Source organism: Micromys minutus, assembly GCF_963924665.1.
Source record: "Micromys minutus genome assembly, chromosome: 1".
NCBI classification, from domain to species: domain Eukaryota; kingdom Metazoa; phylum Chordata; class Mammalia; order Rodentia; family Muridae; genus Micromys; species Micromys minutus.
In genome coordinates this window covers 51579944-51600464 of record NC_137969.1, presented here as the reverse complement: position 1 = coordinate 51600464, position 20521 = coordinate 51579944, and the positions used below count along the sequence as shown (strand labels likewise).

The window sequence follows — 20521 nt, the reverse complement described above, 5'->3', positions numbered from 1 at the left end:
GGGATGCTGCTTATTGGCATACTCACCATGGCTTGCTCAGCCTGTATTCTTAAAGAATCCAGGACCAGAACCTCAGGGATAGCATCACCCAAATGGTCTAAGCACTCTCCCATGAACCACTAATTAACAAAATGCTCTACAATCTCATAGAAGCAATTCTTCAACTGAGGTTCTCTCTTCTTGGATGACTCTAGCTTGTGTGAAGCTGAATATACTAGCATACATAGATACACGGGGCAGCTAATACATTTAACAAGTACTCAGAAAAGTTTAATTAGGTTTTTAAACAGTCATTTCTCATGTGCTTGTGAATGAATTGAGAATGTGCAGGATGTCAGACTTGGTACCAAGCATCTTTACCCACTGAGCTGTCTCACTGTCCCATCAGGTTTTTGCAAACACCTTTTTAAAGCAGTATGAATTTGATTAAAACTAGTATACATATAATAGAAACAGGTCTGTAAACAAAGTAAGATGCCTATAATGATGCTTAAAAACAGTATTAATTACAAGAATCATGAGAACAAGGTCAGCTTGAGCTACAACCCTGAATTTGAGACCAGTGTGGGCTATATGTAACAACACCCTGTCTCTATAAAACAACCCAAACAAAAACATGTCTAACCAGAAAGTCTAAAAAGAAAATCTACTAAATGCTATTTTTACTCCTTTAATAGAGATTATAGGTAGGTCTTACCTGTTTCTTACTGCATTTTTGTGCTATTTGAAATTGTCTCATTTTAGTGGCAACCACGATTTATAATCACAAAATACTGCCTTAACCCTTATTCGATACTACAAAAAGACAGTGAGTGAGACAATAGGGTTTCCTACCATCACAACAAGACTACGGACTGGGAAAGCAACACAATTGGTACAGTGCTTGCTGGATACACATAAGGACCTAATTCCATCCTCAAACACAGAAAGGCCAGCACAATGGCAATCACCTGTAACCCTCCAGTCAGGAAAGCAGGGACACAGGTTCTAGGGCTCACTGGCCAGTCTAATATGCCAGCTCCTGCCAAGAGATCCTGCCTCTGTACCACCATTCAAGACTGCTTTAGAGCCTCCATATCCACACACCAGTGTGTGCAGAGACATACCCATTCATACACATAAAGAACAATGCTGCCTGCTAATTTAATATATGATCAGATGCAGTAAGATCTTGTCAATAAATGCAACAACACTGGAAATCATACATAAAAGTTCACAGATACCGCATGAAAACTCATGACTACCACAAAGCAAACACCACGATAGTCAAGTTGAAGTAAGTCCTAGGAGTGCTGTAGCTGAGATGCTCATGAGACCACTAGGGAGATACGGGAGGTGAGATAGCTACAGTGGTAATTACACACAGGACAGAATGCATTCCAAAGCACTGTGACAAGTACACAAAGATATGTTGTCAGAGAAGCTACAAAGAGGAAAAACACAAATTTCTAGCAAAAACAGTTATCTAATTCATACTTGTCAAAAGTATTTTAGTTTCATATATTCTTTATGTTGGTTTTAAGTTTTTTAAATTGGGATGATTAAATTTACCCAAGAGCAATGATTCTCCATGGGAAAAAAAGGGACATAAAAATCCCAAAGAAATATCTACATGCCTCTGATAACTCATCAGAGTCTTACATCATTAGTTAATTTAGAAATTTGTTCTATTTGGATACCCAAATCAGGCAAAGACGTCAGTAGACAACTACAGATCAACATCCCATATGAAAACAGAACAGTATTTTCACCATAATACTAACAAGTCGAAATCCAGCAATGCATACAGATTACATCATAGCTTAGTAGGATCTATTCCGAGAATGCAAAGTTAGTGAAGCATATGAACAACAGCCCACACACACCATAAAAACAGAACAGGAATAAGTTACACTCTCCACAATAGTTGCAGAAAAAGCATCTTACGAAGTCCAACATCATTTCATGGTTAACAGTCAACAAAACAGCAAGAAAAAAATGAATTATCCTCAAAGTGATCAAAAATAAAACCTACAAAATCACAGCGAACATCATTCTTCATGGTTCAAGACCAGCATCTTCCCACTTAAAACTAGTAATAAGACAAGGGTAACTAACCTCTTTGACACTTGATAACTGTCCTGAAAGTTTATGACCAGAATTTGGGTAATCAATGACTGGACAAAAAGAAATTAAGGTATTTGTAGCTAATATGATTTTACATTTAGAATTTCCTAAGGAAGCCACAAAACAGCAACTAGAATTCCTAAGCAAGTATAGTGACATTGTGGATATAACATCATGCAAAGCCAACTGCAGTCTGAACACAAACTTTCAAAACCACACTGTTAACATCCATAGACAAAGAATATAATTCCTAGGAACATAGCTGAAAACAAATGAAATAAACTGAAAACTTACAGTTAAAAGAAATTAGTAACTAATTAAACAGAAAGAAATCCAAGTCTTGGACGACATATAACATTCCTCTAATTAGTCCCAAGTGCAAACCCCATCAAAACAAAAGCCCAGCTGTGTCTCCAATAGAAACTGATGAAGATGGCTGAAAAAAATCATCTGGAATAACCAAAACAATCCTGGAAAACAATAATGAAGTTAGAGGGCACATATATCTCCTCTATAAAATTTTCTACAAAGCTTTTAATAACAAAAGAATGGCAAGCTGGAGGTCAGCTGGAACTATGTAGCAAGACTGTATCTCTGGACTCTACAATCAGATACATGGTTACACAGGAACATAAGTGAAATAAATCAACTTTTATATTAGTGGTCAGGTAAGTTTGACAACAAGCTAAGAAGTCTTTTCAGCAATGATACAGGACAACTGGATGTCCAACTGCAGGGGAACGCCACTTAATCCCTAGATTCCCATACTCTACCCTACATGAAAAGTTAACTTATGGGGCAGAGAGATGGCTCAGCCATTAATTAATTCAGTTCTAGAGGATCTGATCCCTCTAGCCACCGTAGCTTTATCTGCATTCATGACAAACACACTATTAAAAATAACAAAATATTGTTTTAAATTACCCCAAACTAGAATAAATATCTAAAGACAGGAGTTTATACTATAAAATGCTTTAGGTGGTTGGCAAGACAAGTGGGTGAAGGCACCTGCCATCATACATAACGAGCTTGGTTATGAGACATTTTATCTCCTAGACCTACATTGTGGAAAGCAAGAACTAAGCTCTATAAACTGTCTTCTAACCTCTATACACATTCCTACATATGCTTACATAAGAGAGCTTTTAAAAATAACAATTCTTTTTAAAAAAAAAAAAAAGTAGGCATAGGTCTTCAAGACTTTGCACCTTTTTTGTTTCTTAAAGTATGGTATTAGCATAAACACAAGAAAGTAAGTATATTAAGCCTCTTATAAAATATTTTGTTTCAAAGGGCATAATAAAGAAGGTGAAGACAATCTACAAAATGGGAGAAAATACAAAGTAAATATCTGATAAAGGATGCTAGAAAGAAGGCTCCTTTAGAAACACAAGATTTGATTTCCATCACCACACTGAGATTCACAACAATCTGTAACTAAAGTTCAGGGAACCCAGCTCCTCCACAGGCAGCACATTCACATGCAGGAAATTCTTATGAAAGTATCTGTAGATTGCCTGGAAACTGTTTGTATTTTAATGTTAATTCCACTTCCCCAGGAAGGGCAGCCTAGTCCCCAGACTCCAACAGAACCTAACCATTTTAATTAGTAAAATAAAGGAAAGCCAGTGACTGGGTGGGGTGAAGGGGTAGAGAGAAGGGAGGTCTAAGAGGTCAAAGGGCGGGTCAGAGATGGGAGAGGTGGAGAAGGTGAGAGTTAGAGGCATCAAGGAGCTTCCCAAGGACCAGCTGGACCCAGGTGGGATTTATTGGTGTTAAAAAGCTAAGAACATTAAGGACATTAACAGGTCTAATATCTCATACTGAAGGGCAGTTTGCATCTTTGTCTATTTGATGCAATCTTGTTGAGTAGAGGATTTGTGGATTAAGAGTTGAATACATAAACCTGTATGAAAAGCTACTGGGCTGTAGAGTTGTGTTTGTGTGGGATTTTGGGGTACTGAAATACCCTGGGACAGAGGCAGAGAACGGGCAGTAGAAAACTGCCAAGGGAAGGAAGTTGTGCGGAGGAGTTGAGCCGTGGTGGTGGCTCGGACTGGGCACCAGAGGAGTGTTATATTTTAGAGCGAGACCTCAGAGCCAACAGCGAGATAAATTTGTTCTATTTTTTAATATTTACTGCAACAAGTATCAGATAAAGGATGTTTTTATGAGGAACTTTAAAATTCATATATAAAATGTTCATGGAACACCCCTTTTAAAGATCCAAGATGAACTGAATAGTGATTTCCCCTTACAACTATGGGACGTACATATGGATTTATGCCAATCAATTTAAATAAATATCTATAATTTAGGAAAAAAGGATGTATCTCCCTGTATTTTTATCTGTTTTCAAATTTTAAAAATGTAGAACACTTTTGATTATTTTATATAGTATACTTTACCTAACTAAAATTTAAATTTAAAGGAACCCAGTTTTTCTTTCACTGATTCAGAGCAAAGAAAGAAGAGCTGCATACATTTGGTAATCACAGGCTGTCATCTGCTATAGCTAAAAATAGTGCTACACCAAATGCCTTACATGCACAAGTCATCCTGTTACATTTTCCTTAAATGAAATTCGAATTCAAGTTAGCCTGAAGTCAGGATTTGATTTTAAAGCCATATTTAAAAACAACTTAAAAAAAAACAGAATAGAGAGCTCCTACCACCAGTATATTAAACTAATAATTAAAACCATTGATTGATTTATTTAGTTCAGATAGCTTTCAATATAAAAAGGGCTGGCAAACTTTACAGTGAGTAAAGGCACATGACAAGTTTAATGACCTGAGTCTGATTCCTGGGACCCAGAGGACTCATGGATGTCATCCTCCAATCTTCACACTGCACACACACACACACACACACACACACACACACACACACAAATTTAATGTTGGGGGGCATCAATATAAAATCAGAATAGAAAAATATCCATAATTTCACATTTCCAAATTCTCTAAATCACGGTATAATTTTCCATTCATAGGCAAATCCATAGATTTAATACCATTTTAAGTTAAAGCTGAGTATTTTCTCTTTAATATGTATTATATATTCCTAAGCATTCCTTGAACAAAATTTGACAATTTTTAGTGAGAAAAATTAGTTACAAATTAGTTATAAAGAACTGCATACATGAATGAGTATATGCATGTTCCTCATATTCTTACAGTAAAATCTCAATTTTGCAAAGCCTGTAGTCTGAGACATTCCCAATTTTGTTTCAATTCTCACTTTCAGATATGTAAGGTCTTTGTTAATGCTTCATGACTTCATATTTGTTCGCATTTATACAAAATAAACAAGATGGCAGTATTACATATAAAAAAGGCCAACACGTTAGTATTTTAGTGCCTGTCTCACATGCATGAAAAGTAAATGTAAAAGCCATTTACAGAACACACACACAGTGCCTTACATACACAGCATCAAAGTCAACCTTGGCTATGATAAAGCAGAGAAAAATAATTTGGTCTCAGAACATGGCTCCAAGAATTCAAACAACTCTGGCTAAATTAAACTCAACATCCTTAAGCCCAAAATTAAGTGTTTAAAAACAAAAAAAGAGTAAAGAGAATTCTATCTTTACTGCTTAAATGTTCTTCCTACAGTCAAGTATATAATCCAGTCCTTAAGAGAAATTATATCATAGATTCAGTACAAGTCTCAGTAGACTTTATCTTTTAATAATACTAACCACACCTACCTTTTTCCTTATAGTTGATATAAGACTACTGCTCTTTTTTTTGTAAATTTGTTTATTTACTTAATGTATATATGAATACTCTGTCTTCATGCACACTAGAAAAGGGAATCAGTTTTCATTACAGATGGTTGTGAGCCTCCATATGGTGGCTGGGGATTGAACTCAACCCCTGTTTTTTTCTTAAGAGTGAGAACCAGAGGCTGGAGAGATGGCTCATCGGTAAGAGCTCTAGCTGCTCTTCCAGAAGAGGTTCTGAGTTCAATTCCCAGCAACCATACGGAGGCTCACAACCATCTGTAATAGGATCTTCTGGTGTGTTTGAAGACAGCTATATTACATAGGTAAAATAAATCGTTAAAAAACAACAAAAAAGAACCACACACACACACACACACACACACACACACACAAAATGGTAAATATCATGTACAAAAAGCTGCCACAGTAAAACTATGCATGGGTAAAATATCACAACATGGGTCAACTTGGTCTTTTTCTTCATCACTCCTTGGTTGTTCTCATACAAACTATAAAATAACACTACAGCTTTGTTAGCCTATGCAAATAATTTCACATACTTAGTTCTCTTGGTTTAAGACTCATTATCTGTGAAATCTAAAATTCTTTTTATAAAGTATCTACTTTTATGTGTATTTTGCCTGCATTTAGTCTGTGCACCATGTGTAACCCTGGCACCCATAGAGGGCAGAAGAGGATGTAGGAGACTCTGGAAGTGGAGTTACAAATGGATGTGGATACTGGGCATCAAACCTGGGTCCTCTAGAAGAGAGGCCACCAGTGCTTATAAATACTGAGGTATCTTTCTAGTCCCCTTAAAATTCTTAATTTATATGTTGCTTCATTGCTCCTTTAAGAAAAGGAAAAGGGAGAATCCTAAATCCCCAACTGGGGGAAAATGTATTATTTTTAATCAGAAATGTATGTACAAGTTCAAGGCAAGGAGTAGACCATTAGAGTTCTGTCACTTTATGGAAAAGTTGTACCGTGCCAACTAGGAGGCTCAGGAGGAAAGCACTGTTTTTTGCCTTTAAGGAATGTTAAAATAGAAGACACAAATCAAAAGATGAGTTTAAAGAAAGCCAACATCATGTCTATCTGGGAAGAATGGGTCTTAAATACTACATGGCCAAAATAAAGATTGGAAGAGCAGGTCTAAGATGTAAGACAGGAGAATACAATATCTGGCATGTTGACAGAGCAGGTCCTTCAGTGGGCTGTGTGGGGATGGGAGGTAAGCTGGGACTGAGTCATGAACGCCTTTATAATTAGCCCAGGCTCATCAGTACAAGGGAAAGAAAAACCCTTTCAGTGGCAGAATTTGAACTGCTCTTTAAGAAGGTAATTCTAATTCAGCCATCACATGAAATGTAGATGAGTTAGCAGTCCCAATAAAAACTACAAACATTCAGATGGTGTAAATAAGGAAAGCAACAGAATAAATTTCTACCACTAGTCCCAATACATATCTCTTGAAGATTCTATATTATACTTTTCTATAACCACTAAAAACATATACATTCACTTTTGAAAAAAATGCAAACCTGTTTCTGTCATTTACTTAAAACTGATAAAAACACCTATCCTAAAGTTAAAACTATCAAAATTAATTTTAGCCTTGGCTTCCAGACAAGCACTACCTCGATGCTAAAAGCAACATTTCAATCTTTCTGAAAATCAATGCTGCAAACATGTGCTAAAGCCCAAATATCCATCAACTGAAAAATAACCATGAATAAGAACAGGATTTAATTTAATTTTACTCAATTTAGTATTGTCTATACTTGCAAACAGGGAACGGCTTATTTAACCAACAGCATATAAGTGATGTAAGTGATTTTAAAGGTAGAAATCTCTACTGAATTGTTCAAGATTACAGAAATCAATGTATAAATAATATAATCTTCTAGTCCCTTACTTCATTATTAAAAAACAAAACCCAAAGCCATTCTCTATACTCTACAACAGAGTCCTGCTACTTAACAAGAACCAAAAAAAAAAAAAAAAAAAAAAAAAAACACCTAGGAAAGGACAATGAAGGCCCAAGTTTCAGTGAGTTTTAGCTAAGTTTAGAATTAAAAGCAGGTCTCTTCCTAAGATTAGCAATTCTTAAAATTGGTTAATGACAAACTCAGCCTGCCTCCTTCCCAGGCTCAAAGGAAAGGCTAGCATTTCAGACAGCTAAGCAGGCCCTTTGCTGCCCCCCCTACTGCCCCCTGCTTAGCAGCAGCACATACACCTACACCACAACCACTTTACGCTTTCACAGAAGCTGAAATTACTTCCAAGCAATATTAGGAAGCCCTATAAGAGTCCACAAGGGAAGAATGCACCAGATACAATGTTCTGAAGCCATTCTGCTTGAAGAATAATCGAACTGAATTTTAATGCTACCAAAACTTCTCACAATGGTCATCTACAGCAGCTGAACTTCCCAATCTACAAAAGCACTAGCAAAAAGGGGCATATCACACTTTATCCTAAAATCTGACTGGGTCTGCAATCACTTTATCTTCATCAATAGCTTCTACAGCTAATCCTCTCCTCTTGGTGAAACCATACTCTCCTGCTCCTCCTACTGCTCTTAGAGCTAACTTCTCCTAGTGCTCCATTGATGTAGGCTCCCTGCTAATGGCTTGGGTTCCCTATCTTCAGTTTTTTTTTTTCAAGAAGATACCCTCACTTTGCATTTGTTTTGTATTCTTTATCATTGCTTGGTATTTCCAACACTTCAAAATGTCTGGAACTCAATCTGGCCTTAAAAAAGAAATCTACTGATACTAGCTAAGCACAGTTGTTCATTGTGATTGCAATGCCATGTAATCCTGCAACCTATGACAAGTATCAAGTATTTCTTCATTTATTGTTCCCAAATCTGTTACTACCTTTTCATCCCACTTCAGATGAGGTTCAGGCTGTTCTTTTTTTAAACCCGGGCATAACTAGTCATCCCAAGTTCAGGCTTCTAGGTTTTCCTCCAGCTTCTACTGCACCACAGATGGCCTCCAGAACCAGCCATTACTTATCATCGCCTACTTTAAAACTCAAACCAATACAACCTGGCCCTGAGCATCTGGTCATAAAACCCCAGAGAACCTCAAAACTGGAACCCAACAGAATCACATAACACACAATAGAATAAAAACTTTGAGCAAGTTTCTTACCTAGTCAAAATCAAAACATACTAGAACTGAGGTGTGAACCCCAAAATTGTTTCCAAATCTACCCAGTTATAAAATGATGACACCAGATTGCCAGGCCCTGTCAAACTTGCTTTGATAGATAGAATCACAGGAATCATTCTTGTGAACCACAGAGAAGCTTCAGGAAATCTGACCTAAACCTTCTAACTTTCTATCATCTTTGATCCTACAAACTATCTTCCAACTATTATCTTATACAGTCTACTATATCCAGAAAATTCTAGTCACTGTCTTGATTATATCTTCTTAGTGCTTACAAAGCAGGTGTGATTAGAAAGGAAGAAAAAAAACTATGGGGATGGGAAGAGAAAAAAGCCCCTCACCCTGGTAAAGCCTCTTACCAACTAAGAATCAAGAATTCCAACATAATTAACATTTGCAATTTTTTAGGAATCTCATCAGAAGCCCCACTTACAAACAAAAGGGCATGTCCTAAATCATAGGCTCCCAACTATCTTATTAGGTTTGAGCCCACCCAAGGAACTATCAGACAGTATATAGTCTCATGTACAGAAAAAGTTCCTGAGCAATCCTTTAAAACTGTACCTTGAGAGCCACCAAAAGGCATATGCCTGCTGCTAATTCCAATTCTTTGAGAATTGTGAGTACAGTATGTTGTATTTTCTTCCCAGGCACCTCTTTCTCTTTAACCTCTTCTTCCTACAGTCTGGTTCTAAAATTCTTTCCTGTGGTGTTGTCTGAAAAAGAACCTGCAGGTTGCCGTGGTTACAGGGTGTAGCTGTCTCTGACAGTTATGTCATTCACCCAACTGACCTAGACTCACAAGTCTTCCCATCCTACATCTTAATCTAAGTTTTCCAAATAACCTCCATACTGAAATATAGATTTCATTGTCAAAATATTGTGCTATTAAATAATAGTAAGACTGCAACAATACCAATTATAATATTGCTCTTTGCCTGAAGAACTAGGTATCTAATAAGGAAAAACAAAATCACCCAAACAGCAAACACATTTAAAACTTCACCAAAACAAAAACAAAAACAAAGCCAAACATGAAATCAGAGTATTTGTTACTGGTGACAGATTTGGGAAGGAAGTCTGAGAACACAAGAATGCAGGTATAGGGGACCACACCTAAATATATATTTTTTAAGTTTACCCAGACACCTCAGATAGGTTCTTTCTTCTAGGTTCCACACTTTTTCAAAGTAAGGAAAAACTCATTCACCTCAGACATCTCAGTGATTTCCAATTTAAATCTTACTATATGATCGTTAGCATTAGCAGCTGATACAAAAACCACTAAAATATAACAACACCTAGATATGAAAAAAATAGTTAAGTTAGTCTGATTTACTGAAACAAGAGCTAAAAACAAAAGGCACTAAAATGTGTCAGCCAACCAGATTTACAAACAAATAAAGCAAGGCTCAGCAGAGAGAGTCAAGAGTGATCCTCAGTTTGTTTAAGGGCCTTTCATGGTTAAATCTCTGATAAAAGGTAGATTGTACTGCATCTTAATGCTTTGTCATTATATCCCTACATTATCTTAATAAGTAAGAGCTTAACATTTTAATACTTTACAATTGAAGTTGTTCATACTGAAACTTGAAAATTGCAGAAAGGGCCCTACTGTGGCTTTTTACCCACTTTATTATAACGAGTATCTTTTTACTTACCAAGAACTAGCATATTGATTCACTTCATTTTTAACATTTAAGGCTAAGCTAAAGAAAGGGACTTTTTAAATTAAGCTTTTTAACAAAATCTTTTTTACAAATCTCACAGATGTTTTCCCTGTTATGTTGAATAAAAGATCCTTAACAAGGACTCTTATGAATTCAATGTTAAATTTACCTTTCACCTATATTTTTCTTACTGATCAGTTTTGGTTTTGGTTTCAAAGCAGGTCATTACTGCAGAAATGCTTTTAACATTATCCCTATGTCAATAATAAAAGAAATATAAAACTTGAAATTAGCCAGGAAAACAAAACCAAACCCTTTGAGTGATGTTTATTTGGGCCACTTAAAAACAGTTCTAACCTTTTTTAAGACAACTTATTCTAGGCATCAGATACACTCTTGCTCTCTCATGCGCTCTCTGCTTCCCTTCCCCCCACCTCTCATTAGCAGTTGTCAAGCTAAAATATAATGCTGTTAAATATTCAGGTTGATATTTTACTACTACTTCGCAGACTTAAATTCTTACACAATGAGCCAACGAGATCTTAAAGGACCTGAGTTTTCAAGGGGGAGGAAGGGGACCAAGAGATTTCAGGCACACCAGCTGAGCTTTATTTAAAGTCGTCATGAAATACCATCACAGACTACAGAGATGGTTATACATTCTTCACACCAAGTGACCAACAAATGAGATCCCATATCAATGTCAACACAAAAGATTAGAAAAGAAACACAACAAATTTCTAAAATAACTAAACTGAACACCACCAAAACAGAATATGGTATCTTTTCTGTACAAAATCAACTGTAAAAACACTGAAGGCAGCTGTTTTATTTTAATCTTAAGCACTATATGTTCACAGGCTTCACTTTCAATCCTAAGTATATCTAAACTGCAAAGCTTACCCACAGAAATCTTACTGGTTACATAAAAACCGACTGGAAGATTAAAAGACATACATACCCTTGTCCTTCCAATGTTTCTTCTGACCGTCCATTTCTTGCCCAATCTGCCCTCCAGCAGCAATTACAAATTATGCATACCAACAGAAAGGCTGTAAACTGCAAAATTCTCCCTGAGACATGAAACCCGTCGTCTCCCCAGCCTAAGCCTGCAGTGCCCGCTGCACAACTGCAGCAGGGCTGGAGTCACCTGACGTCTTCAGGGTGTGGAGCTGACGCAGTGTATCTGTAACTAGGCTACTAAAGCTCAGACACTAATGCTCTCCTATCTCATTATTGTAAAATCCATTTGCTTGCTGCTCATGCAAATGAAGCTGCCTTTGCAGGGAAGGGGGCAGCTACCAAAAGAAAGGGAAAGACTCCTCCAACAGAGCCAAGCACTAAATAGACCTGAGACACAGAACTGAGTCTGCACCCAGACTCTTCTGAGTGACAGTGTGTGCTGCTGTGTTTCACTTTCACTTGAAACTCTAAAATCAACAGTTAACCCACAACACAAAAATGGACTAATCCAAATGGGTTAATAACTTCAATTTTAAGGTTTCAAACTACCATTTTTTCTGGGTTTACGGAGGGTTAATTACTTCAGAGGAGAAATTTTCAGTAACCTACCCTTTTTTTTTCCCTTTACATTTCTTAAAAAAAAAATCTAGATTCCTCCTAATCCAGTTCAATCTTTTAATAAGCACTCAACTACCTACCACTACAATAGATCTTTGGCTGCAGAAACAGTCATGTGCTAATAACTATATCATTTACCCCATGAAAAATGGCATAATTTGATAACCATAAAAATAAATGGTCCCTGTTTTATTAAACCTGCAATCATTCCAGTGTCTTTCTAATGTTCTACAACTGTTTGTACCTGATGCTAAATGTGCCTAAGCAGAAAAGGAAATGCACAGTGGTAATTCAATCAGCAACTAAACACACGGCATACCAAGATATAAGGTATATCATCAATGCATAGAAGTACATGCATCTCACAACTGAACCACACAGAAACGGAGACATTTTTCTGAAATTTGCTGTGTGTGGACTGCAAAACCTTGCAAAATCCTTAAGTGTTCAGAATGCAAATTACTCATCTTTTTCATGTCTCACTTGCTCAATTATAAATAACAGCACTTTAAAAAGAATTTTAAAGAATTTTCAGTTTAAAAACTAATATTTAACTTTACTTGCTGAGACCCTGAACACTATCACCACCATATTACATCAAGGATGAAAATGTGTGACCTCTGCACATAGTAGTTTAGCATCCAAAACTTTTCAGTGAATACAGACTACTTCCAAGACAATATTTTTACATGAGCTCTTTCAAACTGACAGACAAGGACGGGTAGTATAGCCAATTCATAAAGTGTACGCTTAGCAGGCTCAAGACATAGGTTCTAATCTGAGCTCCACTACATCAAAAACTCCAGAAGACAGTAAACAGTTATCTTCAAATTACATATTCCCATAGTAAAAGTACTCAGCATACATGTAACTCACATGTTTATACTTCACCTATTGGTTACTTTTTAAGGCGCCAAGAATGTGTGTATAATAATCCACTCATAAATATTAATTGTATTTTCATACTGTAAACTTATATTTAAGAAAGCAAATCGGAAGCCTTTAAGTTCAGAAGGTTTTCAACCTTGCAGAATAATACTCACTTCTTTAGTTTTAGTTATTACAATTTATGCTAAGCACAGAGAAAACTAGCTAACTCATGGGTACCAGCTTACATTTTTACCCACTTCTTCCCCAGTGTTTTAAAACTGCAGTTTTTAAGTTAGCTAAACAAAAATATTTTAATCTGAAAAGCCAACAAACAAAATTTATGAGTGTACAATCTATGGATCATACTCTCATCAAACTTCATCTAAATGAATTTAAATACAAACCTTTAAACAATAAAATTCTTTCAAGGAAAGTTCTCAATTAATACACACACAACCCAACTTGCAACCTGACACCTGATTTTCTGGTGTAGTTTTCTATTTCCTCTTAAAGTACAAAATGCCAAAGGAAGAGGCACAGTTTTATATATATAATGCTAAAAATAAAACCAAAGACCTACATACAAGGTCTAATTCACTTCTGAAGAGTAAATGCTCTAAGTTTTTAAAAATTACCTTTCAATATTTCTCTTCCTAACTTAGTCAAAACACCTTTTTACAATGCATAGTTAACTAAAATATATATTAAAAAATCTTTGCAAATGTTCATAAAAAATAAAACAAAGTAGCATGTGTGAGCATATTTTTTTTTAAAAAAATAAAGCTTGTATCTATTGGAAAGATTTTAAGGTAAGAGAACTGTCTCAAAGCAGATGTGAAAGCCTAGAAATGGTACAGATCTTTACACCAGCACTGGGAAAGCAATCAGGTAGAGTTCTCTAAGTTCAAAGCCAGCTAACACTATGTAACAAACCTATATAACTTGTTTCAGAAAAGAAACAACAACAAAAACCCATAGAGTAAGAGCACACAGGTGTCCCCTCACCCTGCCTCACTCTGCCTCACCTGCTCTCTCAAGCTCCACTCCTCCCGCTTTTACTTTTAAAGCCAGCAAAACTTTTGGTTTGTTTTTCTTTTTCCCTCCCTTTTTTTCCTATACGATGTTTAAAGGCACAAGGAAATTTAAAGAAAGAAAAGAAAAAGCAGCCATTAACTTTGCTTATATACTGTTTTTTGGGAAGTTACAATTTATATATCCACTGACAATGGAGACCCAGAACCTTTTATTGATATGAAACAGTAAGAGCTACACAGTAATCTTGACACTGATTTTAGAATTCTAAAAGGTACAAAACTATATGTTTTACTATTGAAAGACATTAACAAACATAAACCCTACCATATGCTGTAATCTAGCGCCCTCTATGGACTAAAAATCATCACTTCAACAATGGTAAAGTCAATATTCAAAAGTGGAAAAGAACTTGAAATCTAGCAATGAATAGCATTCAAACTGATAAAAGATTGAGCATTTTCAAAGTTTCTTAGCAATACCACAAGGAAATTTCAATATGTGAATATTAAAATCCAAAGAAATCTGAAAATGTTTCTCAAACATCAGGAGGCTAGATCAGAATATGATGAAAATAAAGACAACTCTGTGGGAATCCAGACAATCATAAATAAATCAGAACTAAAAGTAAAAATAAAACAATGAGTAGCTAAAAACAAAACAAAAACACAGGCTTTCCTTTGTTAAGTCAAACCGTCCGCTGACATGCCTCTTTAAATATGAGACCGTAAGAGTGTGCGTGTGCCTACACACACACAAAACACATAACACCCAACACAGTTAATGTTAAAGACCCAAAGTATTTCTAAGTTTAAAGGTTAAGTCATCAGACCTTTTACTTTAACAAAAACACATTAAGTAAATAAGTTTGGAGAATCTTCGGAGTCATTTCAGAATGCTTTAGCATAACTCAAGCATTTAATTCTGTACAAAATGCTAAAATTCAAGATAGTTCATAAATTCAATTTTAAAAATCATTGGCAAGTGTGAAATTCTGTGACCAACCACATTTATTCAGTATGGTTAATTACAAAATAATCCATAGGAATGGTTATCCATTACCAACACTAGATGGCGCCAACATCCAAGTCTGCATTTGACTGCCTAACAATTGGGAAGCTTAGGAAGGCATTTATTGTCAATCACCCAACAGTTGAATAGAATGGTTGCATGGCACCAGGAGGCTAGATCAAAATATGATGGGAATAAAAACAGCTCTGCAAAAAATCCAGACAATGACAAATAAATGGCACTTAGTACTTAGTATGAATAAAATGATGAGTAGTTTTAAAAATCATGTTTTCCTTTGTGAAAACTCAAACTGTCTGTCCAGTGACTTGCAGCATAAAAACCTTGAGAAACAGATATCCTGACATAAAAATGAGACCAAAAAAAATAAACAAAGATTGAACAAGCAATTCATAAAGATTAAAGCAAAAATGACCAATAAAGATTCAAAAGCCTAGCCTTTGTAGTAATACACAGGAATAAAAAGAAAGTAATCAAAAAAAATATCCAATTTTCAGATTTTACAATTCTATACAGAGACCCTCAGGACTCCACAAGAAGACTCATAAAATCTGATAAACACCTTCTACAAAATGGCTAGGATTCAAAGTTAGCATTAAAAAAGGACACCAGTAGACTGTCTACATACCATCAAAGGGCATATTGAACAAGAAACAATGTGGTGCCAGATTGGTGAAGAACATTTAATCCTTGCACTCAGGCTGTAGAGGCAGGAAGAATTAAACTCAAGGCCAATCTGGTTTACATAGGGAGGGTTCCAGGTTTCCCACCAGGGCTGCATAGAGAGACCCTGTTTCAAATTTTAAAACCCTTGGAATAAACCTAACAAAGAAAGTTAAAAGCCTCTACCACAAAAACCTTTAAGACACTAAAGATAAAACTGAAATAATGGGTCTGGAGAGACGGATTAATGATTAACACTTGGACCGGTGCTGTTTCCAGAATCAACCATCTTTACTTCAGTTCCAGGAGACCCAACACTCTGACCTCCCTGGCACCAAGCACACTCATATGATGCACACATACAGGCAATGCAGGCAAACACTCAAACACGTAAAATAAATAAATCTGAAGAGACCCAAGAAGTTGGGCATACCTGTGGAGGATGTTCTTGATTTGATCATCTGAGATGGGAAGACCCACCTTAAACCTGGATTATTTGATGGTGGAAGAAGATCCACCCTAAATCTGGGCCAGCCCACATAAAAGGACAAAAAGAAGGAAGCTTTTGCTTTGTTCCCAAGTATCCTTAGTCTCCCTGGCAAGTTCATCTACCCCGTTACTAAGGCACTCCTCTGCTGGTGTTAGAATCTACCTCTGTGAAGTTCCAAATAGACTCAAGATCAGCAGTTCTGAAGTAATTATCTGGGACTCTTGCACAAGACTGAGATGGCTAAGACTTTACCAGATCCTTGGCCTTTCTTTCAAGAGGTAGCCATTGTTGGACTACTTGGACCACAGCCTGTAAGGTACTCTAACAAAACTGTATGTGTGTGTTCTCCAGTGCGCCCCAGTTTAAGTTACATAAAACAAAGTGTTTTGTTTCCCCCACTCTCAAAGAAAAGCAATTTTAAGTACTTGCTTTTAATAGATGCTTATTGTAATTAAAGAAATTATCAAGCAGAAAAAATCTAATCTAACTTCATTACTTTTACAGAAAAGGAAGCCAACATCTAGACAGATTGTGAGAAGAACTAGAATTCAGGTCATCCAAATTATACAAAACACTTTCTGTGAATTTTATGGAATATATAATTTGTTATAATTTGTTACTTTGTTTCATTTTGTTTGTTTTCTCCAAGACAGGTTTTCTCTGTGTAGCCTTAGCTGTCCTGGAACTCACAATGTAGACCAGCCTCAAACTCAGAGAGTCTGCCTGCCTCTGCCTTTCCAAGTGCTGGGATTAAAGGTTTACATCTTTGTAATATGCAAATAACACACTATTCCTCCAGTGAGAACGGACACAGCAGCTAATGCTAAGTTTAAACTTACTGAACAAGCTGGGCAGAGGCAGTGCAACCCAACACTCAGGAGTCAGACAAAGGTAGATTTCTGAAAATTCGAGGATGCCTGGTCTACAGTCAGAGCTACACAGAAAAACCCTGACTCAAAAAAACAAAAAAACAATACTTTTTCATATCCCCTGCTTGTCACAGTATCAGAAAACACTGAAAAAAATGCATCATGGAAGAGAATTTTACTAATTTTTTTTCCTGGTTCCATGATGTAATGTTAACAATGGAAAAGCCTACAGCAAAAATGAATGTTGAATGGGGGGGGGGGGGGAGAATAGCAGAAAGCTTTTGTACTCTATGCAACAAATTCACAATAATCCTAACTTTGGGTTCCTTATTACAGTTCACTATATTGTACTATACCTGGTTAGAACAAAAACTTTTCTCTTAATCACTTTCTATTTTAGATTTTTATTAATTTTTTGTGTATGAATATTGCATGCACGGGATGTATGTATGTATGTATGTATGTGTATGTGTGTGTGTGTGTGTGTGTGTGTGTGTGTGTGTGTGTGTATCAAATGTGTCTGGTACCCATAGAGGTTAAAGAAGACATCAGATCCCTTAGAACTAGAGATAAAGCCGGTTGTGAGAAACCATGTGGGTGCTGGGGAAGCAAAATTAGTCTTGTAGGGGTAAAAGAATAGCAAGTGCTCTTAACTATTGAGCCATCTTTCCAGCCCCACAGAACTAAAACTGAACTAGTAAAGATTCTCATCAACATGATTCATTAGACACTATGAATGTTATGTCATAAAATGCTATCTGTATTCCACAGTAAGCCAAGAAGTTGGTGAGACAGTGCATGGATGATTACCTGAAGTTCTACTCAGCTCTGCTGACAATACAGCTGACAGGGATCTGTCCTCTTTCTCTGTGTCAGAAGGAAGTTTTTTCTCTGCTTCTTTTGTAAGTACTTTGGGTTTAACTACACTGCCCAGTTCTGTCTGAGGTTCCAAAGCAGAAACATTTGGAGGCACCTTTGATACACTGGACCTATTTTTGGAGAATTCATCTGAAACATGTACTTCATCTTTAGGATACGTATTCTTGAAAGAAAGGTCACAGGGCAATTCTGAGCAAGGCAATGAATTTGCCCCACTCTGGACATTAGCAATCTCACTTTTGTCGGATACTTCTAGGTCAGTGTATTCATTGGCTAATTTAGGAGAATCATCTTTAGCACTGACAAACGTGGAAAATTCATCTATTATCTCAATTGGAGACGAATCTGAAAATGTTTCACTTTCTTTTATTTTGTCTTCCTTAGAAGAAAGTAAGTCATCATTTGAATAAATCATGGCATTAAACTCTTCCATTTGCAGAGAAATTTTCTCCTTTTTGGTCAATACTGGAATTTCATTGGATGCAGCATCTCTTGTACTATGTAAATTGGGCTGAAAAGACTCTAAATATGGCTTTCCTACCTCCTGAGGTGAAGCACTAGGTCTCTCCTTATGTTTGTGTTGTGTTACTGTTTCAGACACTTCAGTGAGACTCTCCTCCGTGAGCATCACAGCCTCCTCTTGTGTTTGTGGGACTTCAGGAATTGAATCATCACTAAATAAATCAACTGGTTCAGATTCAGGTGAGGAATCCTCCACTAGCTCTGAGTGATCAGGCACCGACTTCTCGAATTTTGCTATTTCTGAATAATTAGAGAAATCTGGACTTGGCTCAGTGGAGAGCTTTGTTTCTTTAATTAAATCACATGCAATGGATATATAAGGAGCTTCTGGTTCCTGAACAGCTGCATTAAAACTTTCAGGCTCTTTAGTTCCTTCCTTTGTTCCCGAAACTTTTAGTGCTACATTCATGGCTTCTTCATATGGTGGGGGATTTTCAGGCTCAAGCTTTAAACTGTCATAACTAACTGGAGCAGGTGCTTCCAGTGGGGATACACTAGGCTGCACTACAGAAGCACCAGCGCTCGGAAGGAGAGAACTTAATGGTGCTTCCATAACAATATCAGGCAGAACTGGTGACGGAGTTGCTTCAGCTTCCTCAAATGATGGGCAAAGCTGTGCTGTGGGGTAAGGTGATTCTTGTACAGCTTCAGATGTTTGGACCAAGTCCACTTTTGTCTCATAAGCAATCTTTGTACCTGTGGCTTCATTCAGTTCACTTTCACATGCTTCCTGAACTAAATCTGGTGTTAGACCTTCGGGCATGTTTGCCACTGCTGCCTCAGTCACCTTTGATAAATTATCTGTTGTGACATAATCTGCCTCAGAATCCTGTACTGTTACAAGGAAAGGATTGGACGATTTGGGACTAGTCTTCTCTGTTATAATTTGGGCCTTCCTTTCTTCTATTTTTTTTTCATCTGTTTTGTTCTCTGAAGTGTGATCTTCTAACAGAGGGAGAATGTTTGCTGCGGTGCTTTGGGTTGCTGAGGTAAAGGAAGCACAGGTGATGTATGCTCTGGGGATGTCCTTCACAGGTTCTGGGGTACTGGGGAAAGAAGCATCCTCACTTCTGCTTTCACTATCCTTCCCAGGACTTTTTTGCTCCAGGCTATCTTCAAAGCCGTTTTTGTCCATATTAGCTCTAGCAGCCAGCACGTCCCTGCTTCCCTCATAAGTATCTTTCACTTCCCATGCTTGTTCAAATGGCTTAAAGTCTGCATACTCTTCCCTCACAGGTGCTACCACTGACATCTGTATTTCACTAAAAAAATCCATTGTCTTTCCTGGAGACATAACTCTGTCTTCTTTAACCACAGGTGACTCTTGTGGCTTGTGAAAGGCTGCACTACAAACTAATTCCTCTTTGTCTTTACTCCTCACAATTACTTCTTCCTTAGTGTTTTCTCCTAATATGGCTGACTCCCCTTTTGGGGAGCCATTGAAAGATGATCCCATTTCTGAATATTCTAATTCTGAAAACTCTGCTAAACCTCTATTTACAAATGGATTTGTTGCCCTCTCTGGCAACTCTTTAGAAGCTTCATTTAAAGTTTCTTCAATTGTTCCTTCTGTGGATGACACTGCTGATAAGTTACCAAGGTATCCGAGTTCTTTAAAAGAAACAGCTGAGAGAGGAGATAGAGAAGGAAGAGAGGCAGCAGTCTCAAGCAGAATAGATGAGAAATCCTCTTGACCAGACGAAACAGTGTTACCTGGCTGCTCCTTCAAATCCATCATTTTCTCTGTGGCCATGGATAGAAAGGAAAATTAGAGAATGCCAGTGTTCTCAGAACTAATCCAAGTTTTATGACAGATTCATAAAAGTGTTAGTAAACACTTATTAAATGAAATATGAATAGCATTTAGTTAATAAATATACAGACTTGGATCA

The 20521-nt window shown here is 36.8% G+C and overlaps 1 protein-coding gene across 3 annotated transcripts in view; it reads right to left on the bottom strand.

The window, feature by feature from the left end:
• RTN4 (reticulon 4) overlaps positions 1-20521 on the bottom strand; it is a 51130-nt gene that overhangs the window by 16743 nt on the left and 13866 nt on the right. Inside the window, exon 3 of one of the 3 annotated variants that reach the window (XM_080931009.1) lies at positions 18039-20372. The exons of 1 other annotated variant lie outside the window; for it this stretch is intronic. In XM_080931009.1, coding sequence (XP_080787135.1) covers positions 18039-20372 — 2334 coding nt within the window. Of the gene's footprint in view, positions 1-11655; positions 11854-18038; positions 20373-20521 lie in introns of those variants that run through there. One more of the 3 variants, XM_080931008.1, reaches the window with a different exon arrangement.